At 35.5% G+C, this 24,468-nt stretch overlaps 1 protein-coding gene and 1 long non-coding RNA gene across 2 annotated transcripts; one reads left to right on the top strand and one right to left on the bottom strand.

Annotated features, from left to right (window-relative positions):
• Positions 1–2,444: 2,444 nt before the first annotated feature.
• LOC123876082 lies at positions 2,445–23,306 on the bottom strand. Its single transcript, XR_006798252.1, has 3 exons — positions 23,294–23,306; positions 19,869–19,874; positions 2,445–2,495 (listed from the first exon to the last, which is right to left on the bottom strand). It is a non-coding gene; the product is annotated as an uncharacterized LOC123876082 (long non-coding RNA).
• LOC123876080 (MFS-type transporter clz9-like) lies at positions 3,221–8,085 on the top strand. Its single transcript, XM_045922217.1, has 2 exons — positions 3,221–4,356; positions 5,728–8,085. The coding sequence occupies exon 2, from the start codon at positions 6,423–6,425 to the stop codon at positions 7,602–7,604; it is 1,182 nt and encodes a 393-aa protein (XP_045778173.1). The 5' UTR covers positions 3,221–4,356; positions 5,728–6,422; the 3' UTR covers positions 7,605–8,085.
• Positions 23,307–24,468: the final 1,162 nt, after the last annotated feature.

Raw genomic sequence — 24,468 nt, 5'->3', positions numbered from 1 at the left:
TTAGTACAGTTACCCAATAGACAAGCACTTATTTCTATTGACAGGTTGAAACCGGCTTTTGTCCTGGATATCGAAAATCCACGACAAACGCCGGGTGAAACGTCATGTAAGAAAAAATGTAGATTTAGTGACGATGACGTTTTGCCGACTCATACAATCCGTACTACTCGGAGTGGGAGAGTCAGCAAAACGCCCGTTAGGTATCAGTAGAATAATTTGAGTATCAACTAGCAATTAAGCAATAAGTATTACGAAATAAGTATTGTAAAATGGCCCCGATCCGCATATATTATTTTTTATTAGAAGTCATAACTAAACCTTATTATTGAGAGTGTTAGAGTGGTTGACGATTGTTATAGTTTATTGGATAGTGTGTAAATGTAAAATGTAATGTAACCAACATTCGAAGCGTTGAGTGCAACGTAGGCTGGATGGCGCGGGCATAGCAACAATTGTAAGTGGACTTGCCACAGCGACCCCGTCGCCACCCGCTCAAGTTGTAGTGACTCATCTCAAGTATGATGTGTTAAGAGATGTACCATGCATCGAATCAAAGGAACACTTTAACTGGGTGACGTGTTTAAATTATGATTTGTTGGGTAAGCGGATCGGAAACATTGCTAGGGTTGTCGAAAAATAAAGAACGAATATTGTGAAATAAAGTTAAGGTTGCGGAAATTTGTATTTGTTTAATTTTTATTAAGATAAAAATTTGGGGTGGTGTGATGTAGAGGCACTAGCGAGTAATCATTTTAGAGGCTACGCGTGCCACGACGTAGCGTAATTCGTTAGTTGCCTCTAGCCCGTTGTATCATGTTGACGTTTACAAATTGTAACTTAAAATTGTGAATTATAATATATATATTTTTTAGTGTTCATTTCTTTTGTTTTTCTTTCTACCCTGGTAGAGAACACGGCGCTATATATACATCAAATATCTGTACAAATATACCTGTACACATACCAAAAAGCGGAAAAAAGTGTTACTACTAAGAAAACCGTGAAACAAGTGCAGAGAGGAAAGGTTCGAGATCTAGTGACAGAATTTAAAGCTGAGTTTTCAAAATTTAAGAGACACTACTACAATTGGAAAAAGCAGCAGCGGCAATACCAAATTTGCATTAAAAATCTGGGCATTAAAGAAATTGCCATTTTAATTGACTTTTCCGAGAATTACGATTGTAAACTGGGGGCCGAGATCCAATCAATGCATTTTGGAGCATCGAAAAATAGTATAACACTTCATTGTGGTATGATTTATTGGATCGGTAAGTCGCAATCGTTTGTAACGATATCTGATAACAAATGTCACGAACCCAATGCCATCTGGGCACATCTCTTGCCCATATTACAGTTTGTAAAGAAATCAGACCCAACAATTGAAATTATCCATTTTTTTTCTGACGGCCCCTCATCTCAATATCGACAAAAAAAGAACTTTTTCCTCATTAACTTATTTACAACAAAATTGAAATTGAACATTTTCGGAAAGTGGACATGGTAAGGGAGTCGCAGATGGCATTGGGGGTGCAGTCAAAAGACAGTTAGATAGACGTGTAGCTTATGGCCATGATGTGACAGATGCCGAAGATGCGTATCAACATTTATCAACCAGCATGAAATCTGTTAAATGTTTCAAAGTCTCTGATAGTGATATCGAGAATATGAACAAAATCATTCCAAGAGATCTTAAAGCTGTCCCGCAGACCATGAAACTACACCAGATCATATCTGTCGATGCCGGTCAAATTAGGCATCGGCAATTAAGCTGCTTTTGTGGCGATGAACGCGGGCTTTGCACTTGTCTTAATCCCGAAACTCATTCATTTGATTATGACCGGAGTCATCGTGGCAGTAGATCTGTCTCTGTTGTTGGAATCGATGTAGCACTTTGCAATAAAAACCGTGTTGTTCCAACCACCTTCGTAGATAAAACTGACCACGGTGGTCATGATGCTACAATATTTTTGGACAGCAATCAAAACGCTGCTTTTATTGCTGAAAACGATCAGAGTAACCCTGACGTTCAAACAATCTCGATCATTGATCTCGAAAATGTGCCTCGAGATAAAAGTGACGGAGGAATCACTACCGTTACTGATATTGCACCCTGTAGTAAAACTGACCACAGTGACCTTAATATTGTTGACCTCACTGTTTCGCCTAGCCAAAATGCTAATCAGACTGATTCCGTTATGGAAATTACCTTGAATGTTATGATGTTCTGAATTTAGAGGTTTTTGACAATGTTGTAGAATATCCTCAAACGGGGTTTGATATAGTTTTAGATACCGTAGACACCTTGACAAAATACGACACCGTAGGCTGTTTGACAGAAGAAAAAGAGAATGAAAATAAGATTAAAAGAAAGAATAATACATTGGCGTCAGATAATGGTCCGTCAAAGAAAAAGCTAAAAGTAATTTTACCAATAAAAGAAGAAGCGGGGGTTTCACGCGTCTTGTCCTGGTTGTCAAATTTTAGAGATGGCAACCCTAGATGTGGTGAACTGCTACCCCATATATTTAGTATAGTATGGTGCTACGGTGTCAGATGTGTTTAGAAATAAAATATTTTATATCTTATTTTTAAAATGAGTACCTGTGAGATGAGCACTGATGAGATCATTCGCCTGTTGGAAGGCGTTGGTTTCGCCTGTTGGAAAATTCCAGATAAGATTGATAAATTTTGGAAGTAATAAATAAACACACTAAGTAGTTCTAATTCCCTCTTTTGTTTTGAAAAAAAAAAAACAATTTTATAGAAAAAGTAGTTAGGTAATAAAAATAAATTATTAGGGTCTACAGTCTGTAGAGCTCTGGCCACCCTATTTGTTTATGGTTGGTTAGTTTCCGGAATACCATGAATTTGTCTTAGCCGTAGAGAGAATCAATCACTATTCGTAATCGTAATCGTAATTTGCTAATTATCGATAAACGGCGTGCCAAACTACCACATCCCTAATTTAGATGCGAGCAAATCGCTGAACACCGTGCCCTCCACGCCACGGTCGTGTATAGCCGACAGAAAATGACGTAACCATAGTGAATAGTGCTGTCCAAACGTGTTTGGTGTTAGTTTATTATCTCATTGATTTCTTGGTTCCTTATTGTTAAAAACTATATAGCTGCATTGAAATTGTTTCTTCAATAAGAAATAGTGGGAATTTAATAAAACTCATAAATATAAAAATAACTTTTTTAATAAAAATAATGATTTATCGATATAATTTTGGAATCTCTACTTTTTCGTAGGTATTTGAAGTTGAATTAGGGCTTGGCGTGGCAGGCACGGTTTTCTTTCGACAGCGTGGCGATGAAAAGGTTAAATGATTCGTAGAATTGTTGCGTGTTTGTCGGTGGTGCCATGGATGGATGTGAGGATGCCTGCACAGGTGAAGGTATGATTGACATTGACATAGTAGACGAAGAGTTTGAAGGGGGTGGTGGCATAGCTACAGAAATTTCGTCTGCTATTGTATTCTGTAATTTAATTTTTAATCTTAATTTTTGTACTGGATTCATATATTTAAAATATGGAGCTAGCGATTTCAAAAATAGTAAATCTTCATCCTCAACTTCTTTTTCTTTCTCCTTAAACACTTTAATTTTATCTTCTTCTAGATCTCTTCCACCTCTCGCCACGCTTGATTTTAAGTAACTAGTGTAGCACGCCATGTGGGTTATCGGCGGGACACGTCGTTGACTTTATCAACAGGCCGTGGGGTCCGCTGTGATCCCACTAATTCATATTATTTTATAGAGCTTGGCTTGCTAGATAAAGATTCAAAGATGACTTCATTGATTAGTTCAGTTAAAGCGCTACCCGTGAAAAAAATTTGATTGAAAATTGGACTATATTTAAAGTAGTATAAGGATAAAAATTGAATGAGTAAAACTAGTATTAGAAAAATATTATTTTTTATTTATTCATCCAAAGCAGTGAAACTCACAATTATAAAAATCAAAATATGTAATAGAAAAACTAAGGATTAATTTGGATGTGGATTTCTGCGTAACATTGTCCACGAACACTAGGTTTAGTTGGGCATTCCAGGCACACGGTATTTAGGGGGAGGGGGGGCACATTGATTCACGGGGCACATTGGTACAGTATCTATATCTCAAAACCGATAAACGCTACACAGTCCGGCACATCACTAGAATGCTCAAGGGCATTCACAAGAATGACAGTTGTGAGTTGTGACACCGTTCGCCGCCAGTTTGCCATTGGATCTCAACGGTCACTAACGTGTTGATAGTGGCGTGCGCCGCTGCCTACAAAAAAAAAACGTGAAATGTAATTGTGTCTCAGGAGGATTCTTTTAGTTGTTTTTGTTATTATTTGTTACTACAGGTAAGTAAATATAGTTATTATTGTATTTTAACCCTTAATCAAATAGAAAACTTTTTAAGAGGTAAATAAAAACCGAGACCGGTTCTTAGGTGAGATTTGCGAGTAGATTTCAAATTTTATGGAAAAAACGTAGAAAAATGGGGGGAAAGGGGGGTTTTGCAGTGGGAAATAATTTCCCATTATTCGTAACGATATTACAAATTATCAACAAGTGGGAAATAATTTCCTATTGTTCATTATAGGTTACGATTTTTTCAAGAACTTTACTACTTTTCATATACTAGTTCCTCACCCTGCTTTACTTTTCATTTTAGGAATGTAAAATAAAAAAAAAACATGAAACGTGCAATTCAAAATTTTATTTATTATTTAATTAACAAGTAAAGGAATAGATCCGAAAACCGTGAATTTGTGGTTACATCACAGAAAAAAAATTAAAATGTTCCATACAGTCAATCAATAACAAAATTATTGATTGACTGTATGGAACATTTTAAAACACTTCTTTGCACACAAACTCACTTTGCACGTACTGCATTGAATTTTTGACCTCTGCTCCTTTTTACTAGTACTACAAAATCGACACAGTTTATACTTCGGGGTTTCCTCTGGCATATGTATACCTACTTCTAACAACCTTATTTCGTCAGGTACACCAAACTGACCACCTTTTTTGTTTCTGAAATGTGTGTTTACAGTGCATAGCTTTCGAGTAGAGTACTTATTTATCAATGCCCGTGCAAGGCGTAGCCTAAAATCTCGATGTGAGTGCAATGTCGCCACGTGGGTACAGTTATAAGTTATATATGCATTAATAATTGATAAAACTTCTAATAATGACTCTGTGGTTGGTATATAATTATCTTTTTCCACAATTTCGTCATTGACATTATCTTCGATACCCATCATCTGTTCTAGTCTCATCTCTATTAAGTTACTTTCTGGTCCATTAATAAAACTTTCTGCTGGAGAAACGATACAAGTGTCATAGCACGGATCATCATCTGAATCACAGCCCGACAAATCAGATAAGTCAGCTAGATTCTCGATATATTCGCTGATTTCTTTATCGGTTAGAGGTCGTTTTCGATTTCGATTCATGATGCTGATGCTGTAAATTAAAACAGAATGATCAGTAAGTTTGATCACAAATCCATATATTATTGTAAACTGAGCAGACAACAGATTTTATATATACATAAAATAAGATTCAGAACTTACAGGAACAAACAATGGGAAAATGGGAATTGGGGCACTTTGATACGGTAATGTGCGGGGTACAATGATACGTATCAATCTGCCCCTCTAGTGTATTAAAGTGCCCCGTCAAAAATAATAGTTTATTTTATTGTTTATTTTCTTTTTTTTCAGAAAATGGTGCGCACGTACAAACCCAAAACTGATAGAAAAAATATCAATGAAGAAAACATTGAAGACGCAATACGTGAAGTATTGTCAAAGACTTTATCTATACGCAAAGCAGCCGACAAATATAGCATCAAAACTGCGACCCTACAACATCGCATAGAAAAAGCCAGAAAATCATTTGAAGCTACTAGAATATTATCTACAAATGAAGCATCCTCTTCATTACAAGCAGAATCTTCTTTATCACAAGCAGGTCCATCTTCACCACAAATAGCACCATCTATGGAGATGGCACAAATAGCGTCATCTTCAGCACACACTACTACTGCAGCTTTATCATCACACACTGCTACAGCTACTTCATCAAACATCTATGGTTCCAAGTATACCGTTGCACAAGTTTTTTCAATCGAACAAGAAAAGGCATTGACTCAATATTTATTGAATTGCAGTAAAATGCACTATGGCCTTACATTGAGACAGCTTTTGACTTTGGCATACGAGTTCGCAGAATCCTCAGGGTGTAATTATCTAAAACCCTGGAAAAAAACAAATGCGCTGGAAAAGATTGGGCAGCTGGCTTCAGGAAGAGAAACCCAGAATTGAGTCTACGAAAACCAGAAAACACAAGCGCAGCAAGAAGCTTTGCTTTTAATAAAGCTGCTGTAGCTCAATTTCATGATAATTACGAACGCATAATGAGACAGTACAATTTTACACCCGATCGAATAATAAACTTAGACGAAACAGGCATAAGCACAGTTCTTTCTACTCCTAAAGTTATTGCTGGAAGAAAACAAAGACAGGTGGGACAAATAGTTTCTGCAGAACGCGGAGAGTTAGTTATTTTCTGTGGTATTATTACTGCTACTGGTTCTTCTCTTCCTCCAGTTTATGTCTTTCCAAGAGTTCACTACAAAGATCACTTCCTAAATGGAGCTCCTGATGGAAGTCTAGGGTTGGCAAACAGAAGCGGCTGGATGACATCAGAATTGTTTATAAGAGTTTTGAAACACATTCAACGCCTTACTTCGAGCAATAAAGATAACCCAATTCTAATCATTCTTGACAACCACGAATCGCACATTTCAATAGAAGCTGTTAACTACTGTCGTGACAACGGTATTGTTTATTTGAGTCTGCCCCCACACACGTCACACAAATTGCAACCGCTTGATGTAAGTGTGTTCGGACCCTTCAAAGGCAAATTGAAGATAGCTTTCAACGACTGGCACATTCAAAATGTTGGAAAGACTTTGACCATATACAACATTGCTGAACTGTCAAAATTAGCATATTTGGAATCATTTACACCAAAGAATATCATAGGTGGTTTTTCCAAACCTGGAATTTGGCCAATTAATAAACTGGTATTTGGCGACGACGACTTTGCACCGATAGACATTTTCAGCACAGGTTATCACGATTTGACAGATGAGAACACTCACAAAACACAAAATTTACATTTTGTAGACTCGGAAACAAGTCAAAATAATGAAGTTGTTGATAGAGAACAAAATAAAACTCCTACTTTGGATACCGACCCAATTTCAGTGTCTGATGCTGACGATTCTCTACATGTTTCTTCATCACCGGCTATGCTTACTCCTGACGTAGTTAGACCTTATCCAAAAAAGGCGATTACTGACAGTGTCTTAAAAAGAATAGGAAGAGAAAAGGGACGATCAAGAATATACACTGACACACCAGAAAAACATAGATTAGAAAGCTTACGTAATGAAAAGGACAGGAAAAGAGAATTACAAAAAGCAAAACAGCATGCAAAAGAATTGAAAACAGCGAAAAATCTGTTGGGGTTAACTGAGCCAAAAAAGAAAAAGAGTAACTTCTTTGCCTGCAGAAATAGATTCCGATTCTAGTCTAGATGAAGTCGTGATGACGTGAATGCCATCGGAATCAGAAGAAGAGGTAATTAATGAAGAACCAGTTAATCCTGAACACATATATATTGGAGATTTCCTACTAATTAAGTTTGAGAAGAAGAAAACTGTGATTCACTACGTTGCCAAAGTCGTATTTAAGTATAATGTGACAGAATATGAAGTATCATATCTCAGAAAAAAAACAGGGTCTTATAAGTTGATATTTCCAATTGTGGAAGACAAAGCAAGTGTCTATGTTAGAGATGTAGTTTTGCAATTACCAAAACCAACTTTCTCCAAAGGCACATCTCGAACATCGTCGCTTTATTCATTTTCGGTAGGTTTAACTCGATATAATATCCAGTAGATTGTTTTGTAATTTATATGAGAGTTTTTATGATTATTTTTGTTAAATTTTTGATGTTTGTTTATTTTTTTAAGAAAACTATTGTTCATTTTGATAGGAGGTTCTAATATTATATTTTCATTAACAATATTCAATGTTAAAGTCTCATTACTTAGTAAGTATATAACTGATTATATAATTAAGAAAATAACAGAGAATTAGTTCTATGATGACAATATTGTTTTTTTTTTTTGTGATTATATTTCTTAAGTAACTTAAGAGACTGATTATGGCTAATGTGCACTCTTAATAAAAAGTGTTTTGCGATCTCAATCAATAAAATTGTTTTATTTCTTAATTTTAAGTAATAATACAGTTTATATTGGGTTTTTAGTCAGTTTAAATTTACATTTCATATGGATCTAAAATACGTATCAAACTGCCCCACCGCATGTATCAAAGTGCCCCACTGGTGGGGCAGAATGATACAAACATTTTATTTTCTTAAAATCACATTATCTCTATACGTCGCCAATTTTTGCGGTTTTTGCGTAGCCAACTGGCTTCTATAAGTGATAGTCCAGAATCTCTATTTTTTTAATAACAATGGATGCATCGTCGCCGAATAAGTCTTCCTCTATGATCAGTAAGTGTTGATTTACTGAATTTGTGTTGTATTTGCCGCCTTGGCAAACTACCCAATGAGTTCGAACTGGAAGTGATTCCCAACATCTGCAAGCAGAGATTCTCTCTGAAATCTGTTATGGTGTACTTCTTGCTACTAAGCCGCTTATGAGTTTTGTAAATTATAAAAGCGTTTGTGACAGCAGTCGAAAATAACAGTTCTATGGCTAGCTTCTGGAACCAACGGATACTTCTTCTGGCAGGATTGGCATAGCTTGCCATTTGATCTGATAAATCTATGGAGCATTTGTGTTTGTTGTAATCAGCAATCAGGGTAGGTTTCATAACTTTCTTGTTACGGTTCCTTTTGCTCGTAACAGTAACAAAACCAACAGAGTGTTTTGAACAACTTTTTTTTGCAATCCTTTCCTGTTTCTGCGTAATGTACCAATTAGATGCGTATCGTTTTGCAATAATTGTTGCGCTAAGTCGACGCTGGTATAATAATTATCTGTCACCGCACTCCTGCCTACCCCTAGGTAAGGTTGACATAGCTTCATTACTAAATTCGTAGGTGTATTGGTTTGCCCGCTCGAGTTTTTACCTTCGTAAATGATAAGGTCGTACGTATAACCGTCATCATCACAGACTTTAAAAAGTTTGATCCCATACTTGTGTCTTTTGCGAGGAATGTACTGCATAAATTTTATACGCCCTCTGAAAGCTACCATGGTCTCGTCCACAGTGATATACTCTCCAGGTGTTTTGGCATTTCGAAATGTGCCTGTGAGCAATTGCACCAAACGTCGTATGGTATAAGACGGAAGACGGTCTGTACTTGATGCATTGAAAAAACTATCTTCAAAATGCCAACATCTCAATAACAGCTCGAAGCGGTTTCTACTCATAGTTTGGCGAGCTATTTCATTTTTATACAGTTTTTAATTGCTCCAGTAGTCGCTAATTTTAGGTAATTTATTGAATCCCATAAAAATCAGCAGGCCCAAGAATTTTAAAATTTCTTCTTCAGTACAGTCTGTCCATTTGGCAAGTCTCATGTTGCGTGTAACAACTTTAAGTATTTTTACCTTATTAGCATAACAATTGGTCATTTGCACCATAAGATCCATAATATCTTGGTTTAAAAATAGTCGAAAAATATCAAGTTCCGTGTTACAATTGTTAGAAATATTAATACCTGCTTGTATATCCAAAGGAAACCTCTTTTGTCGCGATCCGTTAGGTTGATGCCAGTCAGACCGCGGCGGCTCCGGAGGCACTGGTGTGCTTTCATTCAGAGGTGAAACATCGTCTTGAGATAAAAACGAGTCGCTGCTAGTCGAATTAGATCCATCCCATAATGGCGGCGGTTGATAGTCCGAATCCGAGTCACTAAACTCCGACAATGCAAAAAAGCGCGCCAAAAGTCTTTCTCCGCAGGCTAGGTGGGCGGCGCGTGGTCAACTGGCTTATTTACACGGGTGGCGTGCCATATAAATTTTTGACAAGTTATGACAAGAAAATGCAATTTTGGTATGCCGGCCGCCCACGTGGCTTGCCAGTTAAAATTCAAAAACCAATATTGGCTCGCTACACTCAAATTTACGTGGGCGGCCAGCAATCCACGTGGCGGTGAGAGTGTTAAAGTTGTATCTTCGCTCCAGCGAAACGACATTTTTTTGGCAACTAAAGAGCTCGACTAAATCGACAGGTTCGGACTTGTTTAGCCGGCGAACCAGTGAGCACGGACGCGTGGTGGGAGGTGCTACTCGCCCGATAAAAATAGAATAAAATGGATCGACTCAACTAAATCATTTACTAACCTACTTGACTAAATTTTTGGTGTTCAGACACGTTTAGCTACTAAATGACTCGCTACTAGACTAAAATACTAGCATAGTGCGAACTAGGCGTTAGGTTGCGCGAACTACGCGCGGGCGGCGCAGGAGCGGCTCACGAACAAAAATGCACGCGCGCAGCTCGCTAACGGCTCGCGAGCTACACATTCGCGGCATATTCGCCAGATGTGGACGCACCCTTAGCTTTTCAGGATCTGGAAGCGTGTCTTGTGATTCGATTGCAGTTCTAAAATTTTCATAATCTGCAGACAGACTGTAGGGAATCATAATCGGAAGAAGTTCACTATTTATAGTAATATCCATTTCCTGTAACTTATCTACTACATATATCCATCATATTTTTAATATGCTCACGAACATCAATCTCTTCACAATGTTTAGCCATGATCAGCTTTTTTAGGAGAGTCGCCTTTCTGGCGGGTCCTTTCCTGGCAAATATTGATTCTAGAGTCACCCATACATCTCTAGCATATTTACAGTTTTTTACCTGTTTTAGCTCTGAAGGTGCTATCAGTAGCAACAGCTCCGATTTCGCCATTTCATCATTGTCAAGATCATCTTGTGTTGCACTCTTCTTTGGGCTATCATTCACGAATTTGCACAGTTTATTTTTGATAAGATATGCATTTGCATGAATACACCATGTATCGTAATTGAGGAGGGTCTTTTCAAAACGGGATATGTGCATGTTAACTTATTTTTCAGAAAATAGAAAAAACTTATTGTAGGAAAACCTTTTATGTTACTATATAAGAACTGCATAATAAAATACTAAGAATTACACCTTTTTTATTTTAATACCTTCTGGTTTACTGATGACATAAAAAAATAAAATATCCCCTTTTGTTAGGACAAAATCGAAATATCCCCTTTTGTTCCACCTTTTAAGGAAATATCCCCTTTTGAATTGTACCTACATTAAAATTAAGAGTATAGTAAAAAAGTAAGCTACCGTAAAACGGGGTGAATAGATAGGTCCTCGATCTTTTGTTACGGATATCGTAATGTTGCAGAATTGATACCCAACTTTCTGAGCATGTACTAGCATGTAATAGCACTGACTCCAAGGTGACCTTTAATACACCGTCGAAGGACGAGACACTACCCGGATGCAGCCAAGTTGGGCAAGTTCTCAGTAAGTATGTAATTTTGGGGACAGCAAAGCAGGTCCGCAAAAGGACCAAGGCAACATGGGCTGAGAGGTCGCTAAGACGCTTTTGTGCTGTGGAGAGAAGATGTTTTCTTGCCTCGATAGCCTCAGGGATAGCAGAAGAAAAGATAGGAGAGCCTAGGAGGAAGAAATTGTTGGCGTCCAACTCCTTCAGTCCAGGTATAAGAAATTCAAAGTGAGGAAACAGAAGGCGGGCCTCTGGACTGCAAGGGAAGCACTCACACTTGGACGTGCTTGGACCTCCAGCCCCAGCTCCTTTAGGCGTGGTATTAAAAGAAGAAGGTCCCGTTCCACGACCTCGGGTTTGCCCCCTATGGTGCCGTCATCGAGATACCAGACGTTGAGGGGAGATTCGAGGTCATTGAGCACTTTCTGGATGCTGAGGCTGAAGAGAAAGACCTTTTATGTTTTAGGTCTCTATATTTCTGAGTTTTGATTGTAAGATGCGTTACATTCACAAATAAGACACTATAATAGTTAAATTATTTAGGGTAATTTTATATTCGATACATGAAAAAACAAAATAAGAAATAAAATGTTTTATTAAAAATTAAACTTACAAAGAGTTTTAGCTTAAAAATTTACTTTTATTATTATTATCAATCATCACAACCATGGTAAATAATTTTACCAATAAACTTTGCATAACAAAACTTAAATCTTTGATATAAATTGCCTAATAATTAGGTATAGCTTATCACAATCATTAAGGAACTTGTTTGGAACTTAATACTTAAAACTTTCATAATAACAAAAAAATACAGTATAGAGTTATAAAAATCTGCGTAATAACTAGGAATTAGGTTTTTATTAATGAGATCGCGCAAGTCTTTTTTCTTACGTTCACTTAACTCTCGTCTTTGTGAAAATGCTTTGGTCACAGTTATTTCTTCTGGACTCATCATTTTCTTACGTTTGTTCCTTATATTAACTTTTTTGAAATCGCTTTGACTGTACGAAGTTTTATAAGAGAAGATAAATGGTTCGGCTTTATTAAACTGCAAAACTTTTACGTCGTTCAAAATAACATTGTTTTTATCATCATCTTCATTGAAATTATATCCCCATAGTTCTTGAAGTGCCTTTAAATTAGTAAAAAACTCGTTACCGTTAACTCTTTAACGGTAAAAGGTTTCCCATTCTTACGTGCATTTTTAATCAGAGTTATACAGGGTGGAATTTTGTAATGCCACCTGAAGGGAAAGTACTCTAAATACTGTAGATAGAAAAATTTACTCAAAGAAAACATTCCTTTATTTTTGAATAGAAAGAAAACGGCATTCAATGATTTTCGAAAATTCGCTTGCCACACCCGGGAATCGAACCGACTAAAATCTGTAAAATTTACAACCTGTACTTTGCACCGATCGTTAGGATCAATTATAAGGATGAAATCTCTCTAACAAACTTGATAAATTAAATGAAAGGAAAACCATGAAATCTGGACTTATAAATTCAATGAGCCAAGTTAAAGCTCTTTAACTCAAAGATCCATCTGTTTACTTATGTTAGTGAATAATAATAAATTATTATTTTGTCATTTATTCATTCAAATGACGATTTACTATTTAGATAAGACGATTGCAATTTGCACGAATTTGTAATGCAGACTCCTTTCTTAGATGCAAGATGCAACATAACACCATTTGAAGCAACTAATTAGTTAGTTTACCATTTTTTAAGTAAATTATTTCAGATTTCATTGTGTTCCTTTCATTTAATTTATCAAGTTTCTTAGAGAGATTTGATCCTTATAATTGATCCTAACGATCTATGCAATAAAAGTACACGTTGTGATTTTTACAGATTTTAGTCAGTTCGATTCCCGGGTGTGGCAAGCTAATTTTCAAAAATCTTTGAATGCATTTTTCTTTCCATTCAAAAATAAAGGAATGTTTTTATTAAGTAAAATTTCCTTCTACAGTATTAAGAGTACTTTCCCTCCAGGCGGCATTACAAAATTCCACCCTGTATATGTAAAGCGTACGTTTCATACGTACGAGTTTTGTGAATTGATATGGTCGATGAGGCAGCCGATACGTTTGGCATTCCTTGCTTTTTTTTCTTATACTTAAATGATTGGAGTCTTTGTAGTGTACAAATTTGAGAAAGTGCATGGTATAAACGTTTTGAGTGTCAAAATTAAAATTAATAAAGAAAAATTCAAGCATGATGGAATTAAATAGTAAAGCAACAAAAAAAATATCATATAGTCATTGCTGATTCTCAAGGGATTCAAGCGTGTATAGATTGTTTATGAGAAAAGCTTAGACTTTTCCATCTTTTGTCCAACAAAATTTATGTTGGTTAGATTTAGCAAATGCCAGCGAATTTTTGGGTAAGGTCTGACGAAATCACAAACACAATCTTTATGATAAATTATTACACTTTTATTTCATATTTAAATTTATTAATTTTTACATTTGTGTCAAATAAATGTTGTTCCTCTTACGTTAGTATATTTTCGAATGTCGTAGTTTTAAAAACCACTCTTACAGGTAACCTCTCCACGTTTATTAGCCACTCCCCTTTTTATCTTATCGTTATCGGCCAATCCAAATTGTACAATGAATAAACTTAGTGACTAATATACAAATCATCAAGCTCGTTTAACAAATCGTCTAAGTAATAAAGATGTTTTCATCTTATATATTGATTACAAATATTATCCTTTATTATGCTACAATTCATCAACTAAAAACTATAAGAATTTTATATACAGTACGTTTATCGATCAGATGTTGAACAACTTCAGCCAATCAATGACGCCTTCTAATATGATGTTATGATTTGTTATGATTTGAGTGGCGCCAAATATTTAATCAGTAACTTGTACACGTTTATAGATAATTAATATGGGCCAAGCTTACAGCTCGGCCATCCTGTTTTAAGCGAGTCTCATCGCTTTTAAAAAAAATTAAAACTTAAGTAACATGTAAACTTCACAACCAAAATGACAAATACTTAGTTCAACAAAACAAAAAAAAATTAAGATAGTAATTAATTAAATTAATATTCTTGCTAACCTTAACTAGAAAGAATATACAGTTTTATTGTTACATTGGTATTGATTATGATTGCAACTTAATTTTAGAGCACTCGCAGCAACCCTTTCCATCCGATATAATTAGAAAATAGCAGACAAACTCAATTCAATTCCAAACTATTTACCCTCGCAACTTTACCTGCCAGTCTACAGTAGCACTCAAATTTAGCCTTTAATCTAAAATTCATTTTTCTGTTCTCTTCCGCTAATATTAAAATAAAAAGATGCAGACACTCTAAATTTATAAATAATTTTTCAAAAATCATAAAGATATCAAAAATTGCGAGACCAGTAGCAACTAAAGGAGGCCTCAATTTAATCAAAGAAGGTAGGTATATGCATAAAGTCCGAAGTATCAATTATAACTCACAAGCCAATATTTTACAGGAACACTCAATAGAGATTTGGGGATGAGCATGTAAAACTAATTACTAAAAACTACTTTAAGGGGTTTCAAGTATCTCAAAATAAATTGTTAAAAGTTCTGTTCCAACTAGACTCTCCTCCCCACTAAAGAATTATATAAGAAAACTGATGAACTATATTATATAAGTCAATTATACAAATTCAAAATATGTCTATTTGTTAGGAAAATACTATTAAAGTCCGTACATACACGCATCACTTTAAAGCTAAATCTCATAAATATGGTACACAAAACGAACATACCTATTATGCTACAATTACATAAAGCTAGGACTAATTATGGTATGAAAACTACCTAGCTCTACTACATAATGTACTTGCCGAAACTCATACTGGAGGAAAAATCTTTTACAAAGTTTAAAGTTTAATCAAACAGTGTCAAACACCATAGATATCTTAGCTAGATGTAGGTATAGTTTGTTAACGAATATAATGTGTTTTGACTTTTTATATTATTGTATAGTCACCATACCTTTAAAGATTATGTTTTCTTCTATATTTATATGTATTTAGAATCGGGAGCGATTCTTAATATGAATACGTATAAGTGAACTTCTTGTCCTTTTGATAAAATAAACTCTTTAAACTTAAAGTTAATCGCCGCCAGTTCTCGATTTAAATCACAAAACATTTTCATACACTTTCAACGCAATAGTTTTACGCACATATTTTCTTCTTCCCTTCTTATTGGAAAATCGCGGATTCCGAGCCTTGGCGCGTCTCTCTTCTACCGGGATACATATATGATTGTCCTTATTTCCCTCCAGATCCAAATTTTTAATGACCCTTATCCTAGGGTCCACCTCCTTCCTCCTATAGGACTTTTTGTCCATAGCCCGTAACCTCGGGGCTTACTTTTTCGTCCTTTCCTTCCTTGGGACTTTGTGTCCCTGACCCATACCTAGTTTTGGGTCATCCTTTCCCTCATTTGTTCATTTCCAACATCCTTGGATCCTGCAAACATAAAACACTTTGAGTAGACCGTTCATTTAATTTTGTTTCATAAGCATCCATCTTAATACAATCCGACCTAAGAGAAGTAATTTTACTTGGTAACCTAAAAAACCTATTATCATTATTATAATTTAGTTTTCTCCAGTTCCGTACCCCTCGAAGGGTGCCTACGAGACCCTATTTTCTAAACCTCTGCTCTCCGTCCGTCTGTCCGTCTGCACGTGCGTCACGGCCTGAACCGTGAACGGCGTATCGTGAACCGTGATAGATAGAGAGTTGAAAGGAACGTGATTACGGATGTATGAAAATCCTATGCCTGGTTGCTTCCCATATTTCTTACAATTACCTATTGTTTTTTTTTTTTTTTTTTTCTAGCAAAATCCACATTCTGAAGTACTAATGGACAATGTTAAACAAACGCCAGGGTACAGTAGTTGCGTCACTTGTGCCTCTTAACCATATAATATCTACATGCAAAAAGAATCTTTGATTTATAATTTCACATGATACTTATATATTTTATTTTAGCCATAATATGCACCATATGGCGTACTTTGTCGTTTCGAGTAACATAAGCAGAACTACCAAATTCGACCCTGGGAACGACACAGTCGCGACTCGCCGCCGAATGATACCTATTAGTTTATCATTAATTCCTTTTCATAGAGAAAAGCGATATCAACATAATAGCAGGAAAAAAAATGAAATAACTATTCCGTTCGATACATCTCTATTCTCTACGACATCAAGATCTCTATCACAAGCTGATCGATCATAAAGATTAGAAGAAAGTAGGTACCTTATACATTATTTTATATGTTAACCGTAATGACCTGCATCTGTTCGATTTTCCTTTATTCGTTTCGTAAAAGATTCATCCTCGTACGTCCATCATCATCATCATCGTCATCTACATCGTCATCATCATAAGGTCACTGTTGAACATAAACCTTCCCTAGTAAGCACCACACGTACTGTCCTCAGCCTTCCTCATTCAACCCCTGGTTCCTATTGATACAAACCACTAAACCCCCCCCCCCCCCCCCCCCCATCAAATGTGTACCTATCTACATCCATCCATCATACCCAAATGCCGTGCTGGTTGATGTGGTGAGCGACAAAGTGTTAACCTCTTCAATACGTCATGGAACTGTAGGAATAGCCATGGAAGACTTCCAAACCGAACGTTGATATTTTGTGTAAGTGGTCCCACGAGTCAAAAAAAATATTCTTGTCCATAAAGGAACAAGCCACGATATAGATTCTTCTATCGGAACTTAAATATTCCAATCACTGCATGTATTCCAACTAATCAGTTTGCTACTGTATATTTGAAGTTGATAATAAATAAAAATGTTAGCTTAATTAAATTCCTATGATAATTCGATTTTTGGTGCATCAACCAGCTTCACCTATTATGTAAAATTAAATATATATATTTTTTTTTTAAATTACCGGCTGTACATTTTAAACTAACCTAAGCAAAATATACTTCCTTACTAATAACTTAATCTTAAAAATTTTCAAGAGGATCCTTCCGCCTCAAATTAACTCAATGATAAAAATGAACAGGAAACTTTAAATGTTGTAAAATCCAGCCAATGCTTCGTACCTTGCCTTATTAATCCAATAGGTACTTCTTTGGATTTTGTCAAAACAAAATACTTTTACTTGTTGAGTGTATAATAAATAAATAATGTAATAAATCAATTAACTGTTAAAGCTAATAACTTTTACAGAAAGCGAACCTCATGATATCTCTTATGAGTTTTAAGCGTAAAATTACCACGCCGAAAACAAAACATGAGCTGACAGTATTCTTATTTGATATACGTAATCCAGTAATACTATATCTATCTACATAATTCGTAAATATGTATGTATAGTTTGTAAGTTACTATTTCACTTTATGCTGTTTAAATGCTTTAAGTTATTATTTTTATCTTTGTCTCATTTTTTTAGTTTAGCCTCATTCTATTTTTAAACTTACTATTTCGCTATAATATTTACAAGTAACCTCATCGAAGACTACACGGTCTTCTGATAACCCAACAAGCATTTATCCAACAGCTATCGCTTTCACCCGAACGGAGGTTCCCTGAAATATACTGATAACAATACCTAGTTGACACATGGATGTACAAGAGCGGCAACAAGCTATGACCCCCTCTAGTCATAACTATATCTTTATGATTGTAACATTTCAAACAGTGAAAGTATGTATAAACGATTTCGTCCATAGGACATGCGCTCTAAAGAATGTTGATATAATTATCAGCAAGTAAAAGCTTGAAGAAACTAATAGGTACAACTTGTCTTTGAAGTATGAAAATATGCACATTTATCAAGTATACCAGTTCATCAAACATTAAAGTACGCATTTATAAAATGATAACTCACTTATTAATCAAGATAACTACCTGTTTATCAAACCTACCCTACCAAATATAAATAACTACTCACCAAATGTAATACTTTATAACTTAAGTAAAAATATGAAACAAATGTGCATCAACCACATACATACACTCTTCAACATCATCCATTTATCAAAATGTTATATAATATAACCATTCACCAAATCCATTATATACTTAGTTCATTAAATAGTTTAGTCAAACTTTACTCCACTTGCCACGATTGCAAATTTTCCAAAATAATCAGCCGCAAACATTGCAGCTCATCTCACTTGATAATGCATCCCTCCCTCAGAAAAACAGGCATTAGGAATGTCTTTCCAAGACGCGCGAGAGACAGCCACCGTGGCTTTTCGCGAGATTTAATCCAAATTGAACTAATGCCTAAATAAATGATTTAATTAGAGGGCGATTGCTTTTGCAACCTCTAACCGTCCAATCAAACACCGAAAGTATTCAATAATCCGAGACGTAAATAAAAACCCGTCAGAACACCGTATTTAAAAAAAAAGGAGACAAGAAAAAGATTCCTCCTCGCAATAGATCGCGTGACATCCAACAAGTGAATTATCGACTTTATTACACAACTTATCCTCAACATGTTTTACATCATTTCCTACAATTGAAATCTTTCTATTTTAAATACCCTAACTACAACTTCATAATCCAACCAAAAATCACACTAGATTTATCCCTCGGTCCCACATCTTTAATGCTTTTTTTTTCTGTTTGGGTAACTAAAACAAAAAAAAATATATATACTCATGTTATAAAACGTTGTCAAAGCTTTCCTGAACGCGCTAAATAAGCAAAAACATAAAATCAGGCGAAATGCCAGACCAGCCGAAAAATCTTCAATGCTTAATCAGCCTAAAAAAAAATTATGATCAATATTCATATTATTATCATGAGATACTACCGGCGCTCCTAAGCGAAATTTATAAGGCACCGCATTTCGATTTTATCAAACAGACTGATCAATTTCGAGAGCACAACAAACGTGGTTTCCTGAGAGTTTTGTTAACTAAATGCATATCGAAGCTGAACTATCGCGAAGCGAGTCAAGCGAGCGTGAATTTTTTTTTAAATATATCTCTGGGATAATGTCATGCCACAAACGCGAGCGTAGTGCAAAGATATTTGCCTAAAATTTCTTTCGTACAACAAAGAAAATAGTATTTTGGTAGTAGGTACTTATTATCGCGCCCTGCCCTAAGGGCAGTACTGTAGGTATATTACCATAAAAAAAAAAACTTACTCTAATTTTAATAGAACATTTGCCAGGAATTTAACCCGCCAAGCGATGTTAATCCAATAAAAACAAAATCATATTGCATTTAAATGCGGCAGTACACAGTTAATTGCGTGAATACAGGTAAAAAAAAAAAAAAACCCCGCTGCCCATATACTATACCTACCTACTACTCGTAGTACTCAAATTATTGTGCCAGTATTAAAAGTAAATTAGCTGTTATCTAGCGTGGTAGACTACGGCCTAAACCCTTCTCATTCTGTGAGGAGACACTTGTTGCTCAGTAGTGGGCCGGCCATGGGTTGTTCATGGTGAGCTGTTATCAGCAAAGTTATGTTTGAAACTCAAACATTACGCGTTTCAAGTGGTAAAAATAGATAAATAAAAACATTTCTCCTCACTTTTGTAAAAAAAACACTTATTTATGCACCCCGTATTTAAAACTATCTGACTACCTACTTACCATAATTTTAAATTTAGTTAAAGAATAACCAGATAAGATAAACCTACTTTTACACCCATTTTAGGATTTATATTTCTCAAAATGCTCAATTTATTAACCCTGGTCACTATCACTTTATTACAACGGATCACCTTCATTTTTATCAATTAACATTTTATATCCCCAATCACTTAGTAACCATTACAAGTAGAGACGGATTATTTCACTGGCAGGCGTAAAACGAAAAGCTATTTCATGTAACTTTTTCTACCTTATCCCAAAGCGGTTTACAAAAAATAATAATTTCACAAAACAACATTCAAGATGCCCAATGAGTGCTGTGTGATAATATCGCGTCACTGTGTGCTAGAAAAAGGAAAACATCTGTCTATACAATGAATGCAGCAAACGATTGAACCTAAATCCAGAAATTCACCTTCCGTAAAACAAAACCACTATGTGAAAATAAATCCCTATCGTAACTCTTAACCAAACTAATTCGGCACACGATTACAAGTGTGAAGATTGAAATACCACGTTCCATGAGATATTCACCTGTGAAATCATTTAATGAGAAATAAAACCCCGGCAGGACATAGTAGATACATCCTGAAAACTATTTAAAAGTAACAATAACGCCCATCATTAAGTAAACCACACTTTTTATATTGTTTAACACTATGTTCACTATCTATTCCATTGTACCCACGATACAGGATAACCTAGTGCGGGTACCACCAGACACAGGAAAATTGTACAAGACTGTATTTTGTAAATAAACATTTTTCATTTTTCATTGTAAAATAAGCCTTCTAAATACCTCAATGTTATTTAAACCACAATTTGAAGGTCGATCGCATTTGTATAACCAATATACAAGATGAATTATAAACATGTGGGTAATTCTAGGTATCATAACGTTATATAATTTCCATTCCAACTCGGAGCAAAGCTTTTTAACAAAATGATAACTAAATGTAGAACAAACAAAACGAAAACCCACACAAATTAAAAAAAAAAAAAAAAAATACCATTAATAGGTATCAATAAAAATAAAATCATGGAAAGATCCTACCCGTTTATCCAGAAATCCTTTGATGCCATGACTAGGTACTTTGATATATTGAGGCCCAAATATTGGCCTTGTGCTCCAAAATGTCTGTGGTCTACTAGACCTCCACTTCTTTCTCGTTCCTCTGTATATTTCCACTTGTTTCTCTGAGTCGTGAGCGTGACAAGAAAATATTATATTTTCTTGATGTCCCTCTTCTGACCTTTTGGGTAAGGTCTGACGAAATCACAAACACAATCTTTATGATAAATTATTACACTTTTATTTCATATTTAAATTTATTAATTTTTACATTTGTGTCAAATAAATGTTGTTCCTCTTACGTTAGTATATTTTCGAATGTCGTAGTTTTAAAAACCACTCTTACAGGTAACCTCTCCACGTTTATTAGCCACTCCCCTTTTTATCTTATCGTTATCGGCCAATCCAAATTGTACAATGAATAAACTTAGTGACTAATATACAAATCATCAAGCTCGTTTAACAAATCGTCTAAGTAATAAAGATGTTTTCATCTTATATATTGATTACAAATATTATCCTTTATTATGCTACAATTCATCAACTAAAAACTATAAGAATTTTATATACAGTACGTTTATCGATCAGATGTTGAACAACTTCAGCCAATCAATGACGCCTTCTAATATGATGTTATGATTTGTTATGATTTGAGTGGCGCCAAATATTTAATCAGTAACTTGTACACGTTTATAGATAATTAATATGGGCCAAGCTTACAGAATGGAAATAGACACTCCTAGCATGAGGAGTCAAATAATCATTTACATAAATGAAGTCCTGATTACCTTCAAAACCCAGGTTGTGTGCGTTAATTTTGCACCCCGCATTGGCCAAGTTGTAACGTTTTACACATTTAAGAAGTTTCTTTTTATCATCAACACGAGTGAATTTTACAACAACGGTGCTGCTGTTTTTTTCCTGTTGTTAATCCGGTGAGCTGAGTTTATCTCGATGCCATCCACTCTTACGATTTCGCACAGCTTTTTGACAGGTTCTTCAATTACTTCGCTCTCCTTGAATGGAATGTTCTTAATTTTTTTTTTTTTTGTATGGGATGATATGCTCAAGGGGTTTTTTATGCCTCCGTAATGTTGGGTCAGAATCGCATCGGGCACACTGTTGCTGGCAAAATATAGGTATGGTATCACTTATAAAAGGGCGACTTTGAAAGCAATGAGGGATAATATTTTGCCTAGTCTGAAGGGCTGAATATTACAGTTTTGCGGATGCAGGGCTGCCCGTTTAGACTGAGCAACCGTGTATATATGTCTGTTATCGTAAAGTGTTGGTATTCTAGGGAGGACAAAATTAGGTCATAAGGACAAGGAGTATGCCCGGGACTGATCCCGGCTACGGCTAACTCGAGTACGTAGTAAAGCTGTTTTGTCTGATCATGGACTATGTAACTGTCAGTCGTTGCAAAATTTGGTAGGGGAGGGCTATTCACTGATGTTTGTACTATTTCTTGCTGGAAGGTGTCAGAGTTGGCCACAATCGGACTGTGTGTTTCCTTAACCGGACCGAGAAGCACGAGAAAGAACAGGACGGTGCTGAGGTGGTTCTTTCTAATTTCTAATTTACACTGCTTTTATTCTTTTTAAGCGCAAAAGTTCTTCAATTTTCTCTGCTAGAAGTTTTTGTCTGTCCATTTTCAAGTTTAGTGATACGCTCTTCTAGTTTATTTATTGTATTCGCGTATATTTTATGCTTCGGTTACTGCAAGACGGTCCATTATTTCACAAAGAATTTTACTGTTGCTCTCCTTAATAATCCTTTTATTTAAAGCTACTATGGCTCAATTTGTTAGTATACAGACACTTAAAAACCTGATGTTAGTACCTTAAACTATATTTGTGGCAACAATGTCTTGGCTTATTTTGTCGAACTTTTCTTCCATATCTTCTTTGAGACTTTTAATCATTTGCTTGATCTCCTCCTCTCCTCTTTAAAATCCGGCTGTTGTATATCCCAATCACGACGTCTTTTAATTACATTTTCATTTTTTGGTGTATCCATTTCATCTGGTGTAACTGTGTCCATATGGTCTTCAGACATGTTCAATTGGTATAAGTGTCGCTTCTAGGGAGACAATTTGCTATGTGTTTAACAACTAGTTATGAAATCTATTTAATATATTGACTCTTATAAGCTAGCAACGTCCGCTCGGTGCGACGAATGCGATGCAATCTCCATATTTACCTACTGTAATGCCTCTTTATACCTTATATTCGGAGTATTGCTCCCATTCGTTAGAATATATACATTTGTGGCATCACTTACACGTGAACATGCCACATAAAGTTGCCCATGAGTAAAGCAACCTTTTGTTAAGTCAATGCCTACAGTTTTCAGTGTTTGTCCTTGTGCCTTGTTTATTGTCATGGCGAAGCTGACATTTACAGGGAATTGTAATCTTTTGAATTTAAAGGGATAATTCGACGGTATAATGGGTATTCTCGGTATGAACACGGTTTCCCCTCTGCCACAGCCAGTCATGACAGTGGCTTCGATTACATTTTTTTTTGCAATGAAGTCACTCGCAGTCTAGTGCCATTGCATAAGTTTGATTTAAATTACGCAACAACATTATGGGTACGCCAACTTTGAGATCTAGTTTGTGCGGTGGAAGACTAGGAGCAATGATGCTATTCAAAAATTCCACCGGGTAGTGTACTGCCTCATCGGATTGGCATACAGTATTTATGGAAATATAAGACGTTGAATCACCTGGAGTAGGGTGTCCTTTATATGGTCGATTTTTTTTGCAGTTATCAAAACGCATACCCTCCAATTTTGTTTATTATACTAAGCTTTGATTAAATATAAAACTTTAACTTCCTACGTTTGTGTTAACCCGTGCCGACAGGGTCCTAAAGTTTATGTAAGATGCTGACTTTAAGCACTTATTAATATATAGCTAGGTCATTGTAAATTATGAATATCTTACGTAAATATTAATTAAAATACAAATTTGAGTAACAACTTTATTTATAAAAAAGTTAAATTACATAATTATTTAGGATAGGATCTTTTTAAGGTATCTTTTTTGCAGTCTGGAAATATGTTTTGTGTTCTTGAACACATCGTAGTAAGAACTGTTTTTGCTCTTCGTCTGCGGTAATTAAACCGTGAAACTCTTGCATAAGCTTAACAGCCCTTTCAGCTGTGTCGTTAACAGCTTTTAAGCTCATAAGCTTTCCTTTAGCTTTCACAAAGGCTGCATTTTTT

The sequence above is a fragment of the Maniola jurtina genome, chromosome 21 (assembly GCF_905333055.1).
Source record: "Maniola jurtina chromosome 21, ilManJurt1.1, whole genome shotgun sequence".
NCBI lineage: Eukaryota > Metazoa > Arthropoda > Insecta > Lepidoptera > Nymphalidae > Maniola > Maniola jurtina.
This window is presented reverse-complemented; position numbering and strand designations above follow the sequence as displayed.

Coding starts and splice junctions, on each gene's coding strand:
- LOC123876080 (XM_045922217.1), top strand. CDS start 6,423: ATGAGACAGTACAATTTTACACCCGATCGAATAATAAACTTAGACGAA.